This window comes from Malurus melanocephalus, unplaced genomic scaffold (genome assembly GCF_030028575.1).
Source record: "Malurus melanocephalus ecotype Western Australia unplaced genomic scaffold, MMel_1.1 scaffold_351, whole genome shotgun sequence".
Lineage (NCBI taxonomy): Eukaryota > Metazoa > Chordata > Aves > Passeriformes > Maluridae > Malurus > Malurus melanocephalus.
In genome coordinates this window covers 327,503-348,665 of record NW_026623583.1, presented here as the reverse complement: position 1 = coordinate 348,665, position 21,163 = coordinate 327,503, and the positions used below count along the sequence as shown (strand labels likewise).

General features: G+C 46.4%; 2 protein-coding genes across 2 annotated transcripts in view; one reads left to right on the top strand and one right to left on the bottom strand.

Annotated features, from left to right (window-relative positions):
• Nucleotides 1-4,778, top strand: part of LOC130580643 (contactin-4-like) — a 231,459-nt gene extending 226,681 nt beyond the window's left edge. Inside the window, exons 22-25 of the mRNA XM_057378263.1 lie at nucleotides 790-976; nucleotides 1,463-1,575; nucleotides 2,847-3,015; nucleotides 3,907-4,778. Coding sequence (XP_057234246.1) covers nucleotides 790-976; nucleotides 1,463-1,575; nucleotides 2,847-3,015; nucleotides 3,907-4,007 — 570 coding nt within the window. The 3' untranslated portion in view covers nucleotides 4,008-4,778. The remainder of the gene's footprint in view (nucleotides 1-789; nucleotides 977-1,462; nucleotides 1,576-2,846; nucleotides 3,016-3,906) is intronic.
• Nucleotides 4,779-8,116: 3,338 nt separating this feature from the next.
• On the bottom strand, nucleotides 8,117-20,133 carry IL5RA (interleukin 5 receptor subunit alpha). The gene is made up of 10 exons (XM_057378265.1): nucleotides 19,989-20,133; nucleotides 18,602-18,747; nucleotides 18,159-18,297; nucleotides 17,416-17,548; nucleotides 17,150-17,340; nucleotides 16,500-16,645; nucleotides 15,946-16,084; nucleotides 14,596-14,692; nucleotides 9,840-9,921; nucleotides 8,117-8,209 (listed from the first exon to the last, which is right to left on the bottom strand). The coding sequence occupies exons 1-10, from the start codon at nucleotides 20,068-20,070 to the stop codon at nucleotides 8,117-8,119; spliced, it is 1,248 nt and encodes a 415-aa protein (XP_057234248.1). The 5' UTR covers nucleotides 20,071-20,133.
• Between the last annotated feature and the right edge of the window lie 1,030 nt (nucleotides 20,134-21,163).

Sequence of the window (21,163 nt, the reverse complement as noted above, 5' to 3'; positions counted from 1 at the left end):
ATACAGGGATATGAGGTATAGGATACAGGGATATGAGGTATGGGAAAAGGATGTGGGATCCTGCCAGCGGCAAGCCTTGGGGCACACAGAGCTGTCCTGGTGCTGCTGCTCCTGCCATGGCTGTGCTCCTGGGCTGGATTTGCCTCTAGTGCATGGGGATTTCTCTCACCTGGTTAAAAATCCCACCTTTTTGTGGGATCTGGAAATGGAAACCTCCCTGAAGGTGCTGCTGGGGCCAGGCAGTGGCTCCATGGGGAGGGAGCGCTGCAGGCAGGGAATGGTGCCCAGCAGGGAATGGGGATTGGGGCAGGGAGAGGGGATTGGGGCAGGGAGAGGGGATTGGGGCAGGGATTGGGACAGGGATTGGGGCAGGGATTGAGACAGGGAGAGGAAATTGGGGTAAGGATTGTGGCAGGGAGAGGGGATTGGGACAGGGATTGTGGAAGGATTGTGGCAGGGATTGGGGCAGGGATTGTGACAGAGAGCAGGGATTGGGGCAGGAATTGTGGCAGAGAACAGAGATTGGGGCAGGGATTGTGACAGGGATTGTAAAAGGGATTGTGACAGAGATTGTGGCAGGGAGCAGGAGTGTCCCTTGGGAGCAGATCTGTTTTGGTGACAGGACAAGTGGCACTGCCAGTTTGGCGAGCCCGTGCCAGCTCCCTCAATTCCTGCTGAACTTTCAGCACCTTTGGTGCTCTGTATTGATTTATCAAAAATAAGGAATCCCTCGGGGTTTTCAGCGCAAACCTCAGCAATCCACACCAACTTCTCGCTTTCCCCTGGCAGGTGCGGTGCTGGCAGCACGAGGAGAAGGAGGAAAACGCCAAAAGGATCCGCACRGTGGGGAACCAGACCTCCACCAGGGTCAGCAACCTGCGGGGCAATGCCCTGTACCACCTGGCAGTGCGAGCCTACAACACGGCGGGCACCGGCCCCTCCAGCGCCGCCGTCAACGTCACCACCAAAAAACCCCGTGAGTGTTGGCAGGGGGGCCCTGCAGGGTCCAGACATTGCTCCCCATCTCGTTTCCAAGCTCTCTTGGGTCTGAAGGAGCTGTCAGATTTCCCCTTGCCAGGTTTTCATGCAGACGATTTACCACTCTCAGCCTTTCTTATTTTCTTTTTTTTTTTTTTTCCGTGAGGTTCTTCCCCGTGTTAAGTAAGCAGAGCATGCAAAACCGAAATCACAGCTGTGCAGGCAAATTAAATATTTATCTCGGCGTTCAAGAGGGCTTTTTTCCTCTGGTCTCAGGCATGTTGAGCAAGTGACTGAATCCCTTTCTGATTTGAAGCCCTGTGTCGTGTCACACCTCCCGTGACCTGGAGGACACAGATGAGCAGAGCAGCTCGTTAGTTTTCCAGAGGGACAGCAATCCAGGCAGGCTCAGTTTTCTCTGGAAGGGCTCCAGCTGGGAGCTGGCTSTCCCCAGTAACGTGCTGCTCTGTGTATTTTGGTGCAGCACCCAGCCAGCCCCCCGGGAACATCGTGTGGAATTCATCCGACTCCAAGATCATCCTCAACTGGGACCAGGTGAAAGCCTTGGACAACGAGTCCGAAGTGAGGGGCTACAAAGTGAGTATTTCCATGGTGTTTTCATGATTTTCCACCTTAAACCTGGGGCATTCCTCCAAAACCAGAGGCCACACTTGTKTGATGTGAGCACATTTTTCCTGCTGCTCCCTCTGGCCCCTGGGAGCTCCTTCCTCCACAGTTCCCACCTGCAGGACTTTGCTCCTCCCTTCCCTGGAAACTTCCCAAAGGCTGCAGTTGGCTCCTTAATTGCAGATAAATAAAATGCTTTTTTAATAGCTCCCATTTYCTTCAGAAAGCAAAGCCAAGAGGAAAAGAAAGAGAATCCTCACTAGAGGCAGTTTTAATAGGACTTAATTTAACCAGAGAGAAACCTCGGGAAGGATTCAGCTCCATCACCTTCCACAAGAGTTTCATTCAGCCCAAAATGATGMAGCCCTGAGGATTACACAGATCTGTGCAAACACCCAGAGCCTGAGGCAGGGCAGGACCTGGAACTGCTCTGGGTTCTGTTCCCAGCTCCCCTCGGTTCCTGACAAATTTCTGAGTATCTCTGGTGCTCTGTATGGGTTTAGCAAAAATAAGGAATTCCTCAGGGCTTTTAGTCCAAACCTCAGATGAACCTCAGCAGTCTGGACCAGCTTCTCAGTACGTATTTTCAGTTTGAAATGCAAATTAAGATGTTGGTGGAAAGAGGGAGAGGGAGAGTCGTCACCCTGAGAAAGCATCTTGAGGATTTCTAAAACATTCTCTTTTGACTGTTAGCACAGCACAACCAGATGGATTTATACCCTGAATCATGGCAAAATATTGCCCATTTTTCTTCTTTTTTCCTAGAAATCTCCTATTTTATGTCACAATTTAYGATATAAATTAGTACAACTCCCACAGCTCAGAAGGTCATTCACAAAAGTCATTTATTCTGGGAAACCGTTTGTGGCACTGCATCAAATATCCCAACTCAGTTTCCAGAAGAAGCACAGTAAGGAGTTTCTGACCCCTATAAATAAGTTTTTACTCACACAGGGGTTTATTTTAGCTTGACCAAGGTGAAGATTTCTCCGAGGTGTCCACCAGGTACCGGTGCTGTGTTTGGTGTGGCCCATCATCATCATCATCATCATCATCCTGCCAGTGTCACCCCCTGCCTGGGCACTGCTGTGTCCCCACAGACCCCACATGTCCCCTCTGTCACCAGACCATGCCCAAGCTGCCCAGAGGGGCAGGAAAGGAGCAGCAGCACCTCGGGGCACTCTGAGGAACCCTGAGCAGCTCTGCCCTTCACTCCTCCTGTTTTGTGTCCCTCTCCACAGGTYCTGTACAGGTGGAACAGGCAGAGCAGCACGTCTGTCATCGAAACAAACAAAACCTGGGTGGAGCTGTCGCTGCCCTTCGACGAGGATTATATCATCGAGATCAAACCCGTCAGCGACGGCGGCGACGGCAGCAGCAGCGAGCAAATCCGAATCCCAAAGATCTCGAGTAAGGATGGGGTCTGTGCCACAGGGGTCCCTGGTTCAGATTTCACCCCAAAATTGAGATTCAGCCATAAAAAACGCCACCCTAAGTAGTTCTATTTGTATTTAAGATTTCCAGACGCTTTCCCCTCTCAATTCCRTGCTCAGATATGCTTTGAATAGATTGTTTCACTGCAGTTCACTATAAGCAAATACAGGATGCAGAGGCTTTTAAATTTATAAGGCTACTGTACAGCCATATCCCATTGTGTGCTGGCTGCATAAATATTTATTTAGGGAAATGAGGTGGTGTAGAAGAACAAACACAAAGAGTATTTTATTACACAACATGGCTTTTGSAAAATCTCCATGTCCCATCTTCCATTAATAACGTCCCAGTTTATAAGCTGCATTAAATCAGGAGCCTCTGCAATGCAGGAATATGGCATTAAAATTACAGCGATGTTAAAAAAGGCTGGGTGAGAGCAGGGCTCTCCCCACYGTGGCCATATAAACCATGCAGAGAGATTTAATCAGCAGCAAGAGGAGGCAAAGGGGGGCTGGAAGATGCCAGATCCATTTGGCTCAAGGCTGGGTCACCCAGCAGGGACGTGGCTCCTCAGGGATGGGCTGGTGCCACCAGGAACAGCTGGAATATGGTGCAGTCGTGAAAAAATACCAAATAATGACAAGAGAGCAGYGTGTGAAATAATGTAACTGTGAAAAGAGCCTCGGCACAACGGGGCAGGAATTGAAATGAAATCAAAAATTCAGTTGGAGAGGCGGCCGTAAAGAGGAGGGGGCTGTGTGTGGGGGCTGTGCTTTATCTGAAAAAAGGGAATTGAAATGTTGGGTGGGGGGTTAAGGAATTGTTCTGGGCTCACCTCTGGCTCCTTCTCCCCTCTCCCCCTGCCAGATGCCTAYGCCAGAGGCTCGGGCTCGTCGACCTCCAGCGCCTGCACCCTGTCAGCCCTCAGCACAATCATGATCTCACTCACAGCCCGCTCCAGTTTATGACAACAATGGCATCGAGGACTTCTTCTTTATAATATAAGCAACATTTAGCTAGTTGTTTTGGAGACACCCAGTACTAAGTAATATTGTGGTTTGAGTACATCTTACTACTGGAAAAAAAAAAATGTTTATGCTTCTTTAGGAATGGCATTATACAGTACTTCCTCAAAGCAAATATAGCTTTGTCTGAAGTTTCCTTGGAAACTCTGCAATGCACTGAAAACATCTGTAATATGATGTTACCAAAGCAGTTTACATATGTCCTTATATGCATATTTTTTATTATATATTTAGTGTTTTATAGAATTTTTTAAAGTTAACATATGATGTAGATATTAATTTTTTCCTCTGCTATGAAATGCTACGGACGACATTATCACGGAAAATATTTGTTTGGGATTTTTTCCTTTCTGACGGAGGGTTGGAAGTTGTTCTCGGTACCTTGGCTGGAGTTGACTGTAGGGTTTCACGAGGCAGAACTGACCCAGACCTGGATTGGAACAGGCTGAAGTGCACTGGCAGCTCCCTGTGTTGAACCAAGTGCTTCTCACACACGTTTTATCCAGAGCAGGACAAACTCAACGCACGCAGAACACCGGAACCTTGGAAAACCACGTGGGTTTTGGTCGGTTGTGGATCACAGGACACGCAGCCAACATTCTGGCACTGTGCAGCGAGGAGGGGCTGTCGTGAAATTGCTTTTTCTTGATCATAATGAGCATCAGACGGGGTGGGGATGGAGATCCTGCAGAGCTGTGATCGGTGACATGACGGGACGGGTGACGCYGCGGCTCCACCCGCCTTGGGAGGTTTAATTCTGAGGAAATTCCACACCTTTGGGGATTAATTCCATGGAAATCAGAACACAGCCACTCTGAGACACAAAGCTGCTCCGGGCTCCTTCTTTGGGACACAACTCCTCATCCTTGGCAGCTCCACTCTCCGAACGCTTGGGAATGTTGTGCGGAGCAGAGCGGCGCCCCGGGGAGCTCCAGGGCATTTCCCTTCCAGGAGATCCCTGCTCCAAGTTTGCCTTTCTTTAGAAACTCTTCCCACATGCCTGGAGGCAGAACAGAGTCACACCAGAAAACGACAATATCCACACTGGAATAATTCTTCTCGAGAGAAGGACTGTTTGTTATTACGGGGAATTTTGTAAGTTTGGACGGGATAACGCTGGCAAAAGGCAACGGAATTTTCTATACAATTTTCAACTTTCAATGCGCTGCAGTGGTATTTATTTTTTTTTCTTTCCTGATAGCTTGAATTTGCCTGTAACTTGTCTTTTTTGCTTACAAAATAATACAGTTAACTTTTAGACCTTCTAAATATATTTATTCAGTAACTCATAATCAGGATTCCACTTGTGTAAAAGTCAGGGGTGTTGACCAGAGAAATATTGTCAGTATTTCAAGCTGTGTTCCTTTCTTAGTTTGATATGGTTACTTCTATGTAAAAAATACAAAAAATTTAAAAAAAAAACAAACAAAAAAAAATCCACAAAACCAAGAAAAATGAAATGAAAAAAAAAGCTTCTGTAGTTTTCTCCCCGGTGTAAATGATATTTATCAGTGATCTAGCAGATGTAATCTTTTTTTAAAGGTATTGGTAATAAATATTCTGTCATTTGTAAAGATACCTGTCTTCCAGGAGCCTTTTTCCTCCGTGTTTCATTCTGCCCAGTGAGAAATTTCACCTGCTGAGACTGTCACTGATGTGAAGATACAAGAGCTGGTTCAAGTCAAAACTTTTTGGAAGCAGAAAAAAAAATCTTTATACATCTCTGGTCTAATTCTGCTCCCAAAACTGGCTGGAAATCTCTGTGGGGATGGATTTTGGGTGGATTTTGTAGAGGCACAGGCTGTCCAAGCCCACGGGGATGGAGCTGGTGGAGCATCTCTGACCCTGTGGCTGCAGCAAAGCCCCTCAGGCACTGGGGATTCCTCAGGGTTGGGGGGCACTGCTTGGAGCCACTCCATCGAATTCTAATTCAATTTAATTCAGASAATTTCTAATTCTTTCAGGGCAGGAGTTGCACAACGCTCTCTGCATTTCAGAGGAGCGATGCTGCACTTGGCAATCAGTGAAGCACAAAAGTAAACCGGCCCAGTAGCACGAGTCCATGTACAAAAATAAATGTAAAATTGCCATTTCCAGAGGCAGGTGAGGAGCAGCTCCTGGAGGCAGCAGGGMAGAGCTGGGAAGGAGGAATGCAAGGGTTGGGAGCTGGGTTTGAAGGGGAAAAAGTCAGAAATTAATATTTTTCTGCTGTGGGAATGGGGATGGAGATGTGGGGTGGTGATGCCAAAGCCTGACACAGCCCTGGCTGCATCCTCCGTGCCTGGGATGTCCTGGACAAATTCCCTTTTCCCTCATATCCTGGAATGAAGATTTTACTCCAGGAATCACAGCCTGAGGAGGCAGCTCAGCCAGGAATTGTCCCCATCCTGCACCCTTGGTTCTCCAGCACAGGGAGATCCCACCACACCCCTGCACTGCCCCAAAGGTGAGTGGGGTGGGGAAATGCAGGTGCTCCTGCTTTACACCAGSTTGGATTTATTTACTAGCACGAGTACAATTCTGGCTGCTGGCTCTCCAAACCATCCAGCCCTGCCTGTCCCCGTGAGGACTCATCCTGCAAACACCAAGGACCTGACAAGTAGAATGTATTTAAATTGATTGCATTCATCTGTGCAATACCTTGCCATTGATGGGAATGGAATTATATGTGGAAATTTTATTTATTAGGCCACTTGAAGGCAYGACGTAAAATACATTCCAGTAAGTGACTTCTCTTTAGTCTCATTTTTAGGATTTCACTAATGAAATTCTGATTTTAGATTGTTAAAGTTGGGCCCCTCAAATCCATCAAAAGCTCAGGCAGGAGAGACATTGGAGGCACAAATGTTATATTAATGAGCTACATTAATTTTGATGGAGCAATGCTATTTCACCCAGATGAGAACTGGCTCATTTATTATAATTATTTTTAGTCTGAAGCATGTGGGAACTCCATTTCTTTAGGCACTTTCCAAAGAACCTTTGGCCTGGGTCAAATCTTTATTTTTATTGATTGTTAAAATGTTTAACCCCTCCTCTGGGCCAGCTCCATGGACAGGAGGTTTCYTGGAATTAGAAGGGACTCTGCAAGACCAGGAGAATTTCATGGGTCACAGCCTGAGGTTTGGGGCAGGAGGTTTGTTTGGGAACTCCCTCAGTGGATCACAGAACACAGGTAAATACAGCAGAAACTGAGGCTCAAACCCAGGTTGTGTAAGATGGAACAACAGCAAAGAAAAACAGGCTGCAAACATGGGTTTGGATTTTCAGAATTGCTGAAGTTGCACGCCCAGGACGCACCCAGCTCGCTGCAGCTCAGACTCCTCAGAGCACCACCAAGTCCTTGGCACATTTCTTTAATGCCTGCATTTGAAATCTCTGTGTTCCCAGGCTGCTTTGTTTTGTTGGTGCCTTTGAGGAAGTTTATCTGTTTATGCCTTTTTTTTTTTTTTTTTCCTTCGTGGCAGGAAGCACAAACAATCCCTTGCTGTCCTGCTGAGGTCAGAGCCTGCAAAGGAGCCTTGGGCTGGAAATGAGATCCCTGAGGGTCTTGGGGTGGAAATGAGATCCCTGAGGGTCTTGAGGTGGAAATGAGACACCCGAGGGTCTTGGGGTGGAAATGAGACCCCTGAGGGTCTTGGGGTGGAAATGAGCCCCTGAGGATCTCCTGTGCCTGCCCAAGGGTAGAACTGCCCTGCCTGGGGAGGATCCACCTGGGCAGGGGATGTTCCTTCACAGCCCTCAATCCCAGCAGCATTCCCTCACCCAGGAGAGTGACAGCACAGGGGAATGTTTTCCTGCTGGAATGGGGCACCTGAGGGTGCAGGATAACCAGAAAAAAGGAATCCATCAGCTCTTTCCCAGATTTTTTTTTCCCAGCACAGCACTTGTGCCTTGACCTTCTATCCTGCTTTTGCTGGTTCGTTTTCTTTGGTAATGTCTCATTGTGCAAGGCACCTTGTGGAAGCGATTTCTCCTCCCCTCTGGGAACAGGGACACAGAGGAGCTGCCAGGGACCCTCTCCACTGGTGACACTGGGGACGTGCAGCCTCTCAGAACACGGAATCCTCGAGGATGCTGCAGGGGACACCTTCRGCCAGGCTGCTCACCTCGGTCTCCGTGGAGCTGGTGCAGGTCCGTGCCCTCTGGAAAACAAACACCCCTTTGAGCTGGGAGGGGCTGCCTTGGGATGGGGCAGAGTTGGGTAAACCCCATGGCTCAGACGGCTGCATTTAGAGAGGATTTACCCAAAATGTTTCATGGTTTAGGAGCTCGGGGGCATTGGGGTCAACAGGAGGAWTTTCCCCTCCTGCTGAAGCTCTCCCAGAGCTGCTCATCCCTTGAGCTCTGCACCCCAATTCCCCATTTGCCACATTTTCCACCCCTCTGAAGCTGATGAAGAGCCCCAGGAGGGCACAGAATCCTGAAATCATTAAGGCTGGAAAAAACCTCCAARATCATCAAGGCCAACCTTTGATCTGATCCCACCACAGCCAGTAAATCCCATCACAAAGTGTGGTGWCTCCAYCACTTCCCTGGGGAGCTTTTCCAGGCCCTGAGAGCCCTTTCAGGGCTGAGGCACGGGAATGTTTCTGAATGCAAAGCCCATTTCTGGGGCCACATCCTGACCCCATGGGCATAGAACTGCACAAACACATGTGCAGGGCTGCTGAGCTGCAGAGGAAGCAGAAGCAGCAGCTGAGCTGGTGGCAAGCCCTGCAGGGTGGCAGGTGACAGAGCAGGGACAAGCAGGTTCTCACAGGCCACCATTGAGCAGGGTTTCATCACCCAGCTCTGTTTACAGGGTGAATTTAGGAACTGAGTGTCCCAACAAAGAACTTCACCTCCCTGGTGACCTCAGCAGGGCCCTGGGTCATGGCCTCACCTCTCCTTGCCAGGGCCACAAACCTTGACAGCTGAAAACAAGGCAGAGCTGCTGCTGAGAATGWGAAACTGCCTTTCCCACCTGCAGCATTAATATTTCCTGTTTCTCATATTCTTTGTTGTGATGCCCCAAGTCATGGTGGTTTACACCAGTTAATTAAAAACAAACATTGTATGATAATCTTTTAAGCATGTTTTCTTGACCAGGCCATGGAGGAAGAACARTATCCAAAAAATCAAACCCCTGTTCTGAGGTGAAATGAAAACCAAGCTGCTGAGCAGACAATGAGGGGTTTATCTTATCTATAAGGTAAATGTATCTATCAGAAGTAACAGCTATCGTAATCAGGCTCAAGTCCAGCTTAACAGCAGGAGCAAAAATGGTGAGGTTTAACAAAGCCAGGTCTCCAGGACCCCCCCAGCAGCTGCCAAGGCAGAGCTCCCTGCCTGACTGTGCAGAAACTGAATTTCCCTGCAAAAGGCAGAGCCAGGGCTGTGCCTGSAATTCCATGGATATTCACAAAGCACTCCTTTATCCTTTTGTTGGTTTTTAACCCTTYCCAAAGCACAACATCTGCAAATCAAGGCAGATCCAGAGCTGCAGCACACTGAGACCTGTCCCAGAGGAGGGGCCATGCAGCCCCATGAGACCCCACCAGAACAGTGAGGATTGCTGATTCCCAGCCTCAGGAATTCCACWTTCCATGGGYTGTGTSGGCATGGGGTCATCCAGTCRAAGRTTGGACTTGATTGYCTTGGAGRTCTTTTCMAACCAAGACATTTCCAGATTTAATCATTCCATGATCCCATTTGCTCCCAGCCTTACAGGCAAAAAGCAGCACAAAAMCACAAGTATTCCTTTCTAATTTAGTAACTAAAGTGTTATTTTACCTCGTAATCAACTGGGAAGAGGTCTCGGAATTTGTTGCTGGGCGTTGGAATTGGTGGGAACAGTCTACTCCACAGGTGGTTTCTGTAAAAGACAGCAGAGGAGGGATGAGAGAAGGAGGGATGTGAGAGGAGGGATGTGAGAGGAGGGATGTGAGAGGAGGGATGTGAGAGGAGGGATGAGAGAGAGAGGGATGAGAGAGAGAGGGATGAGAGAAGGAGGGATGTGAGAGTGAGAGATGAGAGAGGGATGGATGTGAGAGTGAGAGATGAGAGAGAGAGGGATGAGAGAAGGAGGGATGAGAGAGGAGGGATGGATGTGAGAGGGAGGGATGAGAGAAGGAGGGATGTGAGAGGAGATGTGAGAGGGAGGGATGTGAGAGGAGATGTGAGAGGGAGGGATGTGAGAGTGAGAGATGAGAGAGGGAGGGATATGAGAGGAGGGATGAGAGAGGAGATGTGAGAGGAGGGATGTGAGAGGGCTACAGCTCCCAGAGATGTGAGAGGGCTGCTGTTCCTCATGGATATGACAGGGCTGCAGCTCCCCAGGGATGATTTCCTTGGCACAGCACACATTCAGCCCCAGCAGCAGTGGGCTCTGCTGCACCTCCTGCCCCTCTCCTGCTCCAGCACCCAACAGCAGCAGCAGTGGCTCACAAGGGGTGCCAGTGATGGGTGATGGTCCCCACCGGGGCTGGGCAGCCCAGGGCACCCCTGGGGATGTGTGGGTGCCAAGGGGGAGGTGGCTGAAGGTGTCCCCCAGCCTGTCCCTCCACAGCCACAGCCACTCCCATCCCCTGCTGGGGCTCTGGGACAGAATTCATTGCTCTGATCTGTTGGTGCTGGTGTTCTTCCCAAGGCTCTGCTGTCATGTCCCTCGTTTGGACAGCCAAGACAAGCTGCCTCTGCCCAAACTCTGGTTTGGGGACACAAACTGCCAGTGCCTGGTGGAGGGAGAGCAGCCACKAATAATGGTGTGCCGGGGGAGAGGCAGCAGGGAGGGCTGGCAGTAAATGGTTCTGTTTAGAGCTGTAATAAYTCATCCTGCTGACACCCTGAGAGCCTCCCTGGCCTGGCTGGGCAYGCAGCACAGCGATTTTTGTGATAGYAAAGAGGGAACTTKYCTTGCCTTGGGYACATCCCWGARCTCAGAGCTCACAYTGYAGGCCCMAGAATGCTCTCGCTGTCTCCACCCCTGGATRGCACCATGTCCAAAAGGGCAGGATTTGGTGAGAACTGGGCCTGAGTGAAGCCTCTTTAGCCCAGAACTGGTAGCCAGGGTCAGCTCTGGATGAGGCAGAGACCAAGGTGTGGGGCTGAGCTGCTTCTCTGCCCCRTTTATTTTGTGACAATCCCCCCAGCTGATGTCTGCTCAGTTCAGYGCTTATGTTCTTAGGACTTTTCTTCTCCCAAAAGCTTTCTGAGTTCTGTCAAGTTTCCCTTTATCCTGTTATTATTCTCCTGGTGAGGAGGAATAATATTTTCTGTCTATCAGCTCGGAGCTAAACCTTGCTGGCAGAGCTGCTGCTGCCTTGAAGGTGACATTGAAGCTTCATTAATGATCAGAGGAAGGGAAGGGCCACCCCCTGCTCACACCACAGACAGGACCAGGCAAACTGGGGGATATCTCCCCATTGCTGCACGTGGATGAGGCTCTGGGAGGGAATTGTACCGCCAGAAATGGGAATATGGGGAGGAAAAACAGGATTGAGGTGTTTTGGGGGAAATGTTTGCATTTCTTTTGTTGAAAGGCTGGACACGGTGGAGTCTCTGTGGGGTGCAGAGGCTCAGGGAGGATGTTTGCTCCCCAGCAGAGGGGTGGGACAGGAGAGTGGCTGCTGCTGGGGCTCAGGAATGGGGCAGGATGAGTGCCAATATCCCTGCAGCAGCCCCTGGCATCGTGTCCAGCCTCCCCAGCTCTGCCCTAAGGTCAGGCCATGTGCCCTCACCAGGGCAGCTTTGCAGCTCTGCTGTCCTCACAGCTCCTCCACTTCACCAGCTCCCCAAACCTTCCAAAAGGCCACGCCATTCCACCTGCACCTCATTTCAGCTCTCATTTGTGCCACTGCTGTGCAATGTACCCAAAGACATTTGCTTCTGTTCGGGATTGTTCCTCGTTGTGCTGTTTGYCAGTGACAGATTTTGATGGAGCCACATCAAAATTATTTATTGAGTCAGCAGAAAACGTAAGTTCCACGTCACTTCTGGAAGGGAAACACTTGAGGAGGAGTGAACAAATGCTCCAGAGAAATGAGGCAGAAGCASACGTGTGCCCATGGGGGCTGCTTCATCCCTCAGCTTTGCAGGGAGGCGGTGTGGGGTGGTGCCCTCAGAAGGGTTCTGYTCCTTTTTGGAGTTTACTGGAAAGGGAGTGATGTGATTAAAGATTTTGTCACCAAAAGCATCCCAGGTAGCTCTGCTGGTCTCTGAGGAGAAGGCACAGCCCTTTCCATTAGCCCTACTTTCACCTTCAGACCTTGGACATGCCAATGGGACCCTCCTGCCTCAAATCAGCATTTCAGGGTCTCCAGTGCTTGTGCTGTGTCTGTCTGCCTGAAATTCCCACTTTTCCCATGGGCTGTGACATGAAAAGGCCAGAGATAAACAAAGAGAAACAAGCAGCAGAACAAGTTCTTCTTTTCCCTCTTCTAAGCACTGTGATGAGATTGAGAAAGATTTGCTTTTTGTCCAAGTGCCTTTCTTCCCCTGAGCATCCCCGGGGAGTTTTCCCAAAGCTGGCTGGTGCCTGCTGGGTGTGGAGTGCAGAACAGGGGGGTACATGGATGATCACAGYGATTTTGGGGTGTGGAGGCACTGAGTGCCCTCCTGCCAGCTAAGAGGAGCAAGTTACTGACTCCATCCTGCTGTGAGATCGCCTCCAGCAGAAAATGTTGTTCCTGGGGAAGTACAGACACTGCTCACTCCTACAGACAGAGGGCAAACCAGGAAAACATCCAATTGAGGTTTTTCTCAAGACTGTAACCCCATCTGCCTCTGTGAGTAAGTGAAGGGAAAAGCCTGCCCAAAGAGTCCCAGGGGGCTCCTTTGCCTTGCAGCACTCCTCCCAAATGGTGGTCTTTATCCCTGATGCCTGCGAGTACACAGAAAAATTTATAGACCTCTTTGCTGTAATGAAATTCCTTATAATGGCTGCAAATCGCATGAAATTTGAAACGATTCCGTGGCTTGAATTGCAGAGTGCACTTCATGAATTTTCAAGAGCAGTAAAAACAGAGASTGCTAATGAAACTGTGATCTGGGGAACCTGCTCGATTTTTCTTTTTTTAATATCTGCAGGTACAACACTGTGTTTCATCTTCTTATGTTCCTCCATCCTCCTGGGGCAAGCTGGGGATTAGAGGAGGAGAAGGAGCAAGGAGCAGCAGGGAAGGGTGGAATGAGGTGAGCAGCTCCATGAAATTCAGYGCAGAGTGGAGGTAAAATTTTCATCACGCTGGCAAAGAGAGAAAGTAATGAGCCTGTGGGTGTTAGGGAATTTTATACTGGGGAGAAACTCCTGGAAGCAACCAAGGTAGCTGCAAGCAGCTGGATCTGGAAAAACTCCCTGAAATTAGGAGTAAAATCATAAAATGCCTTATTACAGCATCTCCAAGTTGAGTAGAAGTGTTTCCCTGTATTTATTTATTCCAGGGTGTCGAAAAGGGGTAACTAATATCTGAATGTTTGCAGAACTCCACAGGAAACCACGGAGCACTGGGATTGCTGTAAATTGGTCTGGATTTGCTGAACCAAAGAAAATGCTGGAACAGGGGAGCACCTCCAGCTCCAGGTGAATCCATAAAGAATCAGGGATGTAGTGAGAGCACTTTGGGGTTCTCAGCAATGCATCAAGGCTGGGGACAAGTGACACATGACAGGAATAAACTCCCTGGGCATTTCTTGTGTCCTGCTCTTAGCAGGGCTCCTCCCTGGGCAATGCTCTGCTCATCAGCTCCCTGAGAACAGGGYACACAGGCAGCAGGCACCCGAGGCAGAGAGAACAGCAGAAATTCCCTTGGAACAAACATTCCTGCAGCCAGCACCTTCACTGGATAAAGAAAACACTGCAGGGAATGGAAAACAGCCATGGATGTATCGGGATGGCAAATAAATGAAAAGRCAGTGAAGAAATGACTCAGGAATTAGCAGAGTTGAGGACAGCACTTCCATTGTGGGCTGCTAATTGCTGCGTGTTTCAGGGAAGCTTCTAATTACAGGGATTCCTTAATTYATCACTCCTGATTTGACTGTCCCAGACACAGATGCAAAGTGTAGCTGGGCTTCTTCACTGCATATTTGGTATTGCCTTTACTAGATGGCATCCAGAGCCTCTGCATAATTAAAAATAAATTAAATAAATAGTTCAAATACTCCAGCAAACACCGGAGGCCTGTGCATTTTGGTCATGAAAGATGCTCTCAGCATCTTTCAAATGCAGATTTCTGGGGAAATCACTGACCCAATCAGGTGCATTTAAGTGAAGAAATGAGATAAGGACAAATAGATTTTTAACAAATTCACCCCAGTTCATGSGTTTGTTGTATAAGATTAAATTGAAAACTCTCTTAGCCCGCTAATTTTGCTGAATGTTACCATTGATAATTAAGGAGGCTGATTATTTTTGCTTTGTGTATTTATGCTTCAATACCAAACTCAGTGCTTTTTCCTGGAATTAAACAAAGTTTGTGACATCCCCTCACACTTGTTGAACATGCAGGGTTTAGTTTTATAATAATAAAAAGAATATRCTGATACTTACATTTTGCATATTATAGCAACAAGCAGGAATGTGCAGAATACGAACACACAAAGCAGAGTGAAAACCCAGGTTATGGAATTCTCCAGTTTATTTTGCCCTGAATTTCAAGAAAAAAAAATCAAATATATTATTTTAGTGCAGATTATTTGAAACACTCTTTTAAAATATTTCATCAGCTTTTTAAAAATATTTCATCAGCTTTTTAAAAATATTTCATCAGCTTTTTCATGTGGTTGTATTCAGATTCAAATCAACATGTTAAGTTTTCAAATTAACATGAAAAAATACCTAGAATTAGAAATTAATTGCAGGGCTTGAAGAAGAGTTTCCATGGCACCAAATTTCTGATTTCAACAATACATTTTTTTTTATTTTGAAGGAGAGAAGAAGTGGCTGAGAAAATGGCTGAGGCAAGAACCTGTATTGTACCAGTGAACTGTACCAAACCCCTAAAACCTCTTTTCCGTAAGAAAAACTGAATTAACTGGTCCTGTCCTTGGATACTGTTGAGMTGTAAGTACATTTTTATGGAAAACCAAGGTTTTTTTTTGCCATCAGAATGAGTTTTCAATGTTTGCTACATGAGCCAGGTGGGGAGGTCAAGAGGATATGTTGGGAAAGGAGGTGAAACACTGAAGATTTGAATTCCTGATAAAAGAGGGGAAATGTAGTAAACAGGAGAATGTAAGAGAGTATTTTTAAGTGAAAAAAAAAAGGAAGTTAAGAAACTCCAAAGATAAGAGCAAAGGAGGATGTCTAAGAACAAACAGTTGATAACGTGCAGTGATAAAGGAACTGATGTTTCCAGAACAACTTGTTCAGCAGGCAGGAAATGCAGAGCAAAGTGGGGTGAAGAATCCTGCTCCAAAGATGCTAAAATTGTGCTCTTTTTCCCCCCTACATTTCAGGGGTGARATAATTTCAGTAAAGCAATGGTGARATGATGTCTCATCATAATTTTAAGGATGAATATCACAGTGATGACAGGGAAACACCTGTAAAAACTGAAGTGATGCAAGAAAAGACCTTGAGTTCATAGCAATCTCTGAAAACATTCACAAAGCACTGTCTAAAACAAATCCCCCTTGAAAAGTGGCTGTTTTATTTTTAATGGAACAGATTTCAATCCCCTGGGCATTAACRAGTCAGGTTTTTCCTTCAAACACCTATTTTCCTGTTTCCTGTTAAAATTCCCTGATGTTGCACACGCTCCTGATCAGGCAGCATTTGCTCCCCAGCAGTGGAATTATGGGGATTATTAATTATTATTATGGAATTATGGAATAAAATGGAATTGTGGAATAATTATTGAATTATTATAATAATTATGGAATTGTTAATTATTCTTACCAACAGAAATAACTTCACTCCAGTCACTCCAGAATCCTCTGGCACAGCAGATGTGGTTGTGGTTGGCTCTCATCCTCACAGAATATCTGCTGGTGACATCGATCCGCAGTCGGAAGCTGTTTGAGGAGATTTTCAGTATCTGTTCAAAAAACAATTTGTGCTGTTACAGATGAATTAAGACTAAACCATTCAGAAAAGAAACTTTAGCCCTGWTGATCTTTTTATTAACTGTGAGGAGCTGGCCTTGCTTTGCAGGTAAGATCTCTATTTTTATAGGTGTAACTTCACCTGACACACCAATATTTCAGGGCAAATTCCTGAAAAATGCCTCATTTTCCCATTCTTCCTTTAAACACTTAATGCAGGATTTTCAAGATGGCAAAAACTGTTTGGAACCAGATGCATAAAGCTGAATAAATCCAATTTTGTCCTGCTTTCCCAAATCTCTTGGGGATGGTTTTTTGCAGAAAAGGCATTGAGGAAAAGATGAAGGCAAATTCCAGCAGCAGAGGACAGGAATGCTGGATAATATCAGATGMTGGAGGAGCAATTACCTGCTTGTTACCTGACTTCAGGTTGATGAGGTAAAATTCATATTCAAAACATTCCTTATCGAAAGGAGAAATTGGCTTCTCCCACGTGGCCAGGAGATCATTTTGCTCCAGGGATATGCTGATATTTCTGGGAACATTCACTTTCTCTGCAAAAAGAAAACTGTACTGTTAAGTTATTTATAGAGACAAGTTTAAATACTAAAAACTAGAGCATTTTATAACTTGATACTTTTTCCAAGTAGGATCTATAATTCTTGAATTTATTTCTCATTTTGGACTGAAAAGATAAGGATTTAGGAGGGATAACTACATTGCAGGTAATAGTTATGGGGAAAGAGTTTGGAAAATTCACTTAAAAGTTTTGGAAAACTAAAYCAMYTGAAAATTAGTATTGGGAATAATGSTTTGGCTAACAAACAGATTAACTGATTGCCTTTTCTATCTCTTGGTTTTGCCATTGTATAATTAGAAATAGATTATGAACATCAAATTTAGTTAAAACAATCCAGTTATCTCTTCTAATTTCCTTAAGATGACTGTGCAAAACCAATAAATCTTTTTACCTTAATCCACTCAATCCAGTAGAACATCCTCACAAATCTTTTGACAATCCTGCTAGACATTTTTCATCATTTTTTTTAACTACTCACCAATGGCATTTTGGTTAAATAACTGCTGGAAAGGCTTGATTGCAGCAYGTTTGCTGGAGCCATTAATGTGTATGACAATGAGTTTGTCAATCTCCCCAGGTTTAATYTGAGTACTCGAAAATCTGCACTCAATGTTCCTGTTCCACTCATCCTTGATGTAATTGTGGCATTCCTCAGTGTGTGTCTCATACCTAAATTAAAATGTTGGTGAGACAGGATGCTCTTAAAGGAATTGACAGCTGGCTGAAAAGGGAGAAAACACCAACCTGTAAAACAGAAAGTACATGGTGTCTTCTGGTGCCCCCTGGCCAGGGAGCCACGWGCAGTGGAGAGAGACATTGCCAGGAATGGTGACGTGAGTGACACAGGACAAGTTAGTGACAGAGGTCTCTGCTGCACCTGGAGAGGAGAGGAATTACAGGGTAGAGGGGAAACCTCAGTGAAAATCAGAACAAGTTGGTGTTGCTAAAACACTCTGATTCCATTACAGCTGTGTCTGCTGCATGCAATTCTTTCTTATCACAATGGATGGATGGAGAGATGGATGGATGGACAGGGATGGATGGATGGATGGATGGATGGATGGATGGATGGATGGATGGATGGATGGATGGATGGATGGATGGATGGATGGACAGGGATGGATGGATGGATGGATGGATGGATGGATGGATGGATGGATGTTCCCAAACAAATTCAAGCTGTGCCACAACACCATGTATTTCATGTGTAACAAGGCAACAATATCCTCAGTGCACCACAGGAGGTTAACTCAGCCTTAGCAAGGCATTTTTAGAAAATTTTACAGGTATTATTGATATTTTGCAACTCCAGATTGTACTCCAGGCTCCACTGCAGTAGAGAAAGGSCTGGACTAAATCCTTTTGTAGCAGGTAGAGCAGAAAATGCTGCATTTTTATTTTAAAGCCTTAAACCCGTCACCTTTTGATGTTTAATCCACAGACTGGGGCAGAACACAAAATCCAGCCCTTCCCTGGGCTGTCCTTACCTGGCAGAGGTGGGAGTTCTCCCTTCACCCAGTCACTGCTCATCTGAAGGCCCTCCTGGAGGAGCAAGGTCCGGACRCACGCGGAGAAGCCGTTGTGAAGCGCTGCTGTTCGGACACTGTGAGTCCTCTTGGTGTCATACTTGAAATTAAAAACATCAGATAAACATCACAGGGGATGGGAGCCAAAATAASGGACCTGCAAAGACTGAGCCAGTCACTGGGGTGAGCCCAGTGAGTCGAGCTGAATGAGGAGCCAGCACTTAAAGCCAGTATCCATCATCCCCTCCCAATGAAAACTGCAGTTTGCCAAGGCTTGTCCCAGCAGAGCTGTGTCCATCACCATGGCTGAAAGGGAATCCCTCCAATGCTCAGTGTGTGTTTAGATAAAAGAGAACACCAGRGATTTAGCCTKCTTAGGGTCCCTGATTTATTATTTRTCTTACCTCTTCAGGCACAGGGCTCAGGATTCTCACATCGTATCTAATGGTGGAGTTGTTTTGTTCTTGAGCAGGGTTTGGTTTCCAATGTAAAAGGACTTGAGCTAATGCAGAGACTGTGAGGGTGAAGTTAACAGGTGGGAAAACCTGAACTGGAAGGGAGAAAACAGAAATATCCATGAATATCCAATCTAGTGAATTGTTTAGAGCATAATCTGTTTGCAAGCACTGAGCAATGCARGCAAATAATTTAATTTCAACATTATATTCTGTAACAGCTTCTTATCAAATATTTCTAATATTCAAAAAAAATAACTTTAAATAACCAAAGCATTGTCAAAGAAGAATTTATTAAAACTTGGCTTAAAAATGAATTTTTACAACAGTTTCAACTTGAAAATTACTCTGAAGTATTACATTTGGCTTGTTAATTAGGTTCAGGTTTTTCATCTTAGTCCTCATTGTCACACAGACATAAGAAACAGGGCTGGTGGAGTGACCACCTGCATGAACAATTCCCACCCACATCAGYTTGCAGGAGAGGATAACGTGGGGGRCTTTSAAAGAGAGGTTTGACAGCCACAAGGGGCTGCATGTGAGAGCAGAACCAAAATGATGAACAGAGGAATTAAGCACAAATGGAAGAAAGCATAGAAGGATGGGAAGGAYAATTTAAAATGACAGGGCAAGAAGGATTCCTGGAGCTCCCATGGAAATGAGGGGGAGCTCGTGCTGGGGGAATGTTAGCATATAAATAGCAGGGSAGGGAGATAATCAATCTGCTCCCCTCCTGTTCTTCAGAGCCTGCCTTCCCTTATTTGCCAAATTCAAGGCAGTTGAGGGATATCAGCACCCCTGGGAGTGTCCAAGGCCAGGCTGGATGGGGCTCTGAGCACCCTGGTCTGGTGGAAGGTGGCACTGGATGGGCAGGGGTGGCACTGGATGGGCTTTAAGGCTCCTTCCAACCCAAACCCTTCTGGGATTCCATGATCAGCCCCCCTTCTCTTCTCCCATGATTCCAACCTTTGATGCCCAGGAGTTCCATTTCCAAGCACACATTGCTGTGGCAAAACTGTCCCATAAAGGCTCAGAAAACCCCAAGGCTCTCAAAGCTCCCAGAACTGCCCAGCCCAGAGGATTTGGCCCAAGTTGTGTCTCCATGATTTGAGGTCCTTCCCTCTCAAAGCAAACCAGGAACCAGCTGGGAACAAAAAACCTGTCTGTTTTTTCTACAGCTGTCCCAGGAATCAGGACAGCTTATCCATGGTCACCCCTGCTCCTGGGCCCATGGCCTGGCAGGAATTGTTCTGTCTGTGTGTAGAACCCAGCACAMAGAGGGGCYWTGGGSACCCACCAGTGCTAAATTTCCCCCYGGCAGAAGGAACCTCCTCACCTCCTGCACCTTGAGGCAGCTTTGGCTGAGCCACGTTTGTTGTCCAAAGCAGAATCAGGAAAACTCTCATCCCACTGGCCATCACCTCGGATGGTGGGTGGGCACAGCCAGGGATCAGCACATGTGTCTGGTGACCCTTTTACAGGAGCTGAAAAAGAACACAATCCCGAGGGTTAAGCACACAAACCATGGATCGTCATCTATGCACACCATCAAAGGAGTGAAACAGCTGCCTTGAAGGGGTAGAGTCTTCTTTTCTTGCAGGAAAATGCTTCTTGTGGAAGCTAAATTTAATGTAAGTACCACCAAGCTCATTTCATCTTGCTCCCTTTGCTAAATTTAATGTAAGTACCACCAAGCTCATTTCATCTTGCTCCCTTTGCCAGACCTCTCTGAAAAGCTGCTGGTTCCAAACCTTCGTGGGGATGTTCAGAGCAGCCATGGAACTGGAGCATTTCTCCAYGGAAGGTGAGTCAAGTTCGTGTATATTGGCTTTCAGGAGAGTTCCATTTCCTTCAAGAACAGAAATAACCATATTTTTATATCCTAACCTRTATAAAATAGCTGCTTACTGGGATTTGCTTTCCAGTTACTACTCCAATAAAACTCTCTACAGACAGAGTCAGCACTCACCTCAAGGCTAATTCTCCACTGTTAATTACTGGGTGTAAGAGAAACTGTTTTGTTTGTTTCTAATTTAAATGAACAACTATTTTAAATCTTAAACCGAACATTCTCTTGTGGATTGTTTCATGAATTACTGGGAGAAAAAAAAATCTCTGTGTAATCATTCATGTATAACCTAACAGAAATATGAGCTTCCAGAACAGCAGCTTTCCAAAATGTTCTTACAGAAGAGAAATGCACCCTCCCAGCCCAATCTCAGCGCTTCCCTGGGGCACTACAGMAATTGGTCGTATGGAAAACATAATATTTTCCAATGGTAATGAGCAGGAATAACCCAGGGACTGGAAGCACTCCCACTGATCACAGTTGGAATAATTCTGCTGTACAGAAACTATTTTTCAAAATGCAGTCGGAGCGCTGAGTTCATTAAAATGACACATCATCTACAGTAGAGTGTGTTTTTAATGTCCAAGTCCCCTCATTATCTATATTCACATTTTGTGCCTCTCTGCTTTCCTGACAGCCAAAATGTGCATGAGGCCAGCAGA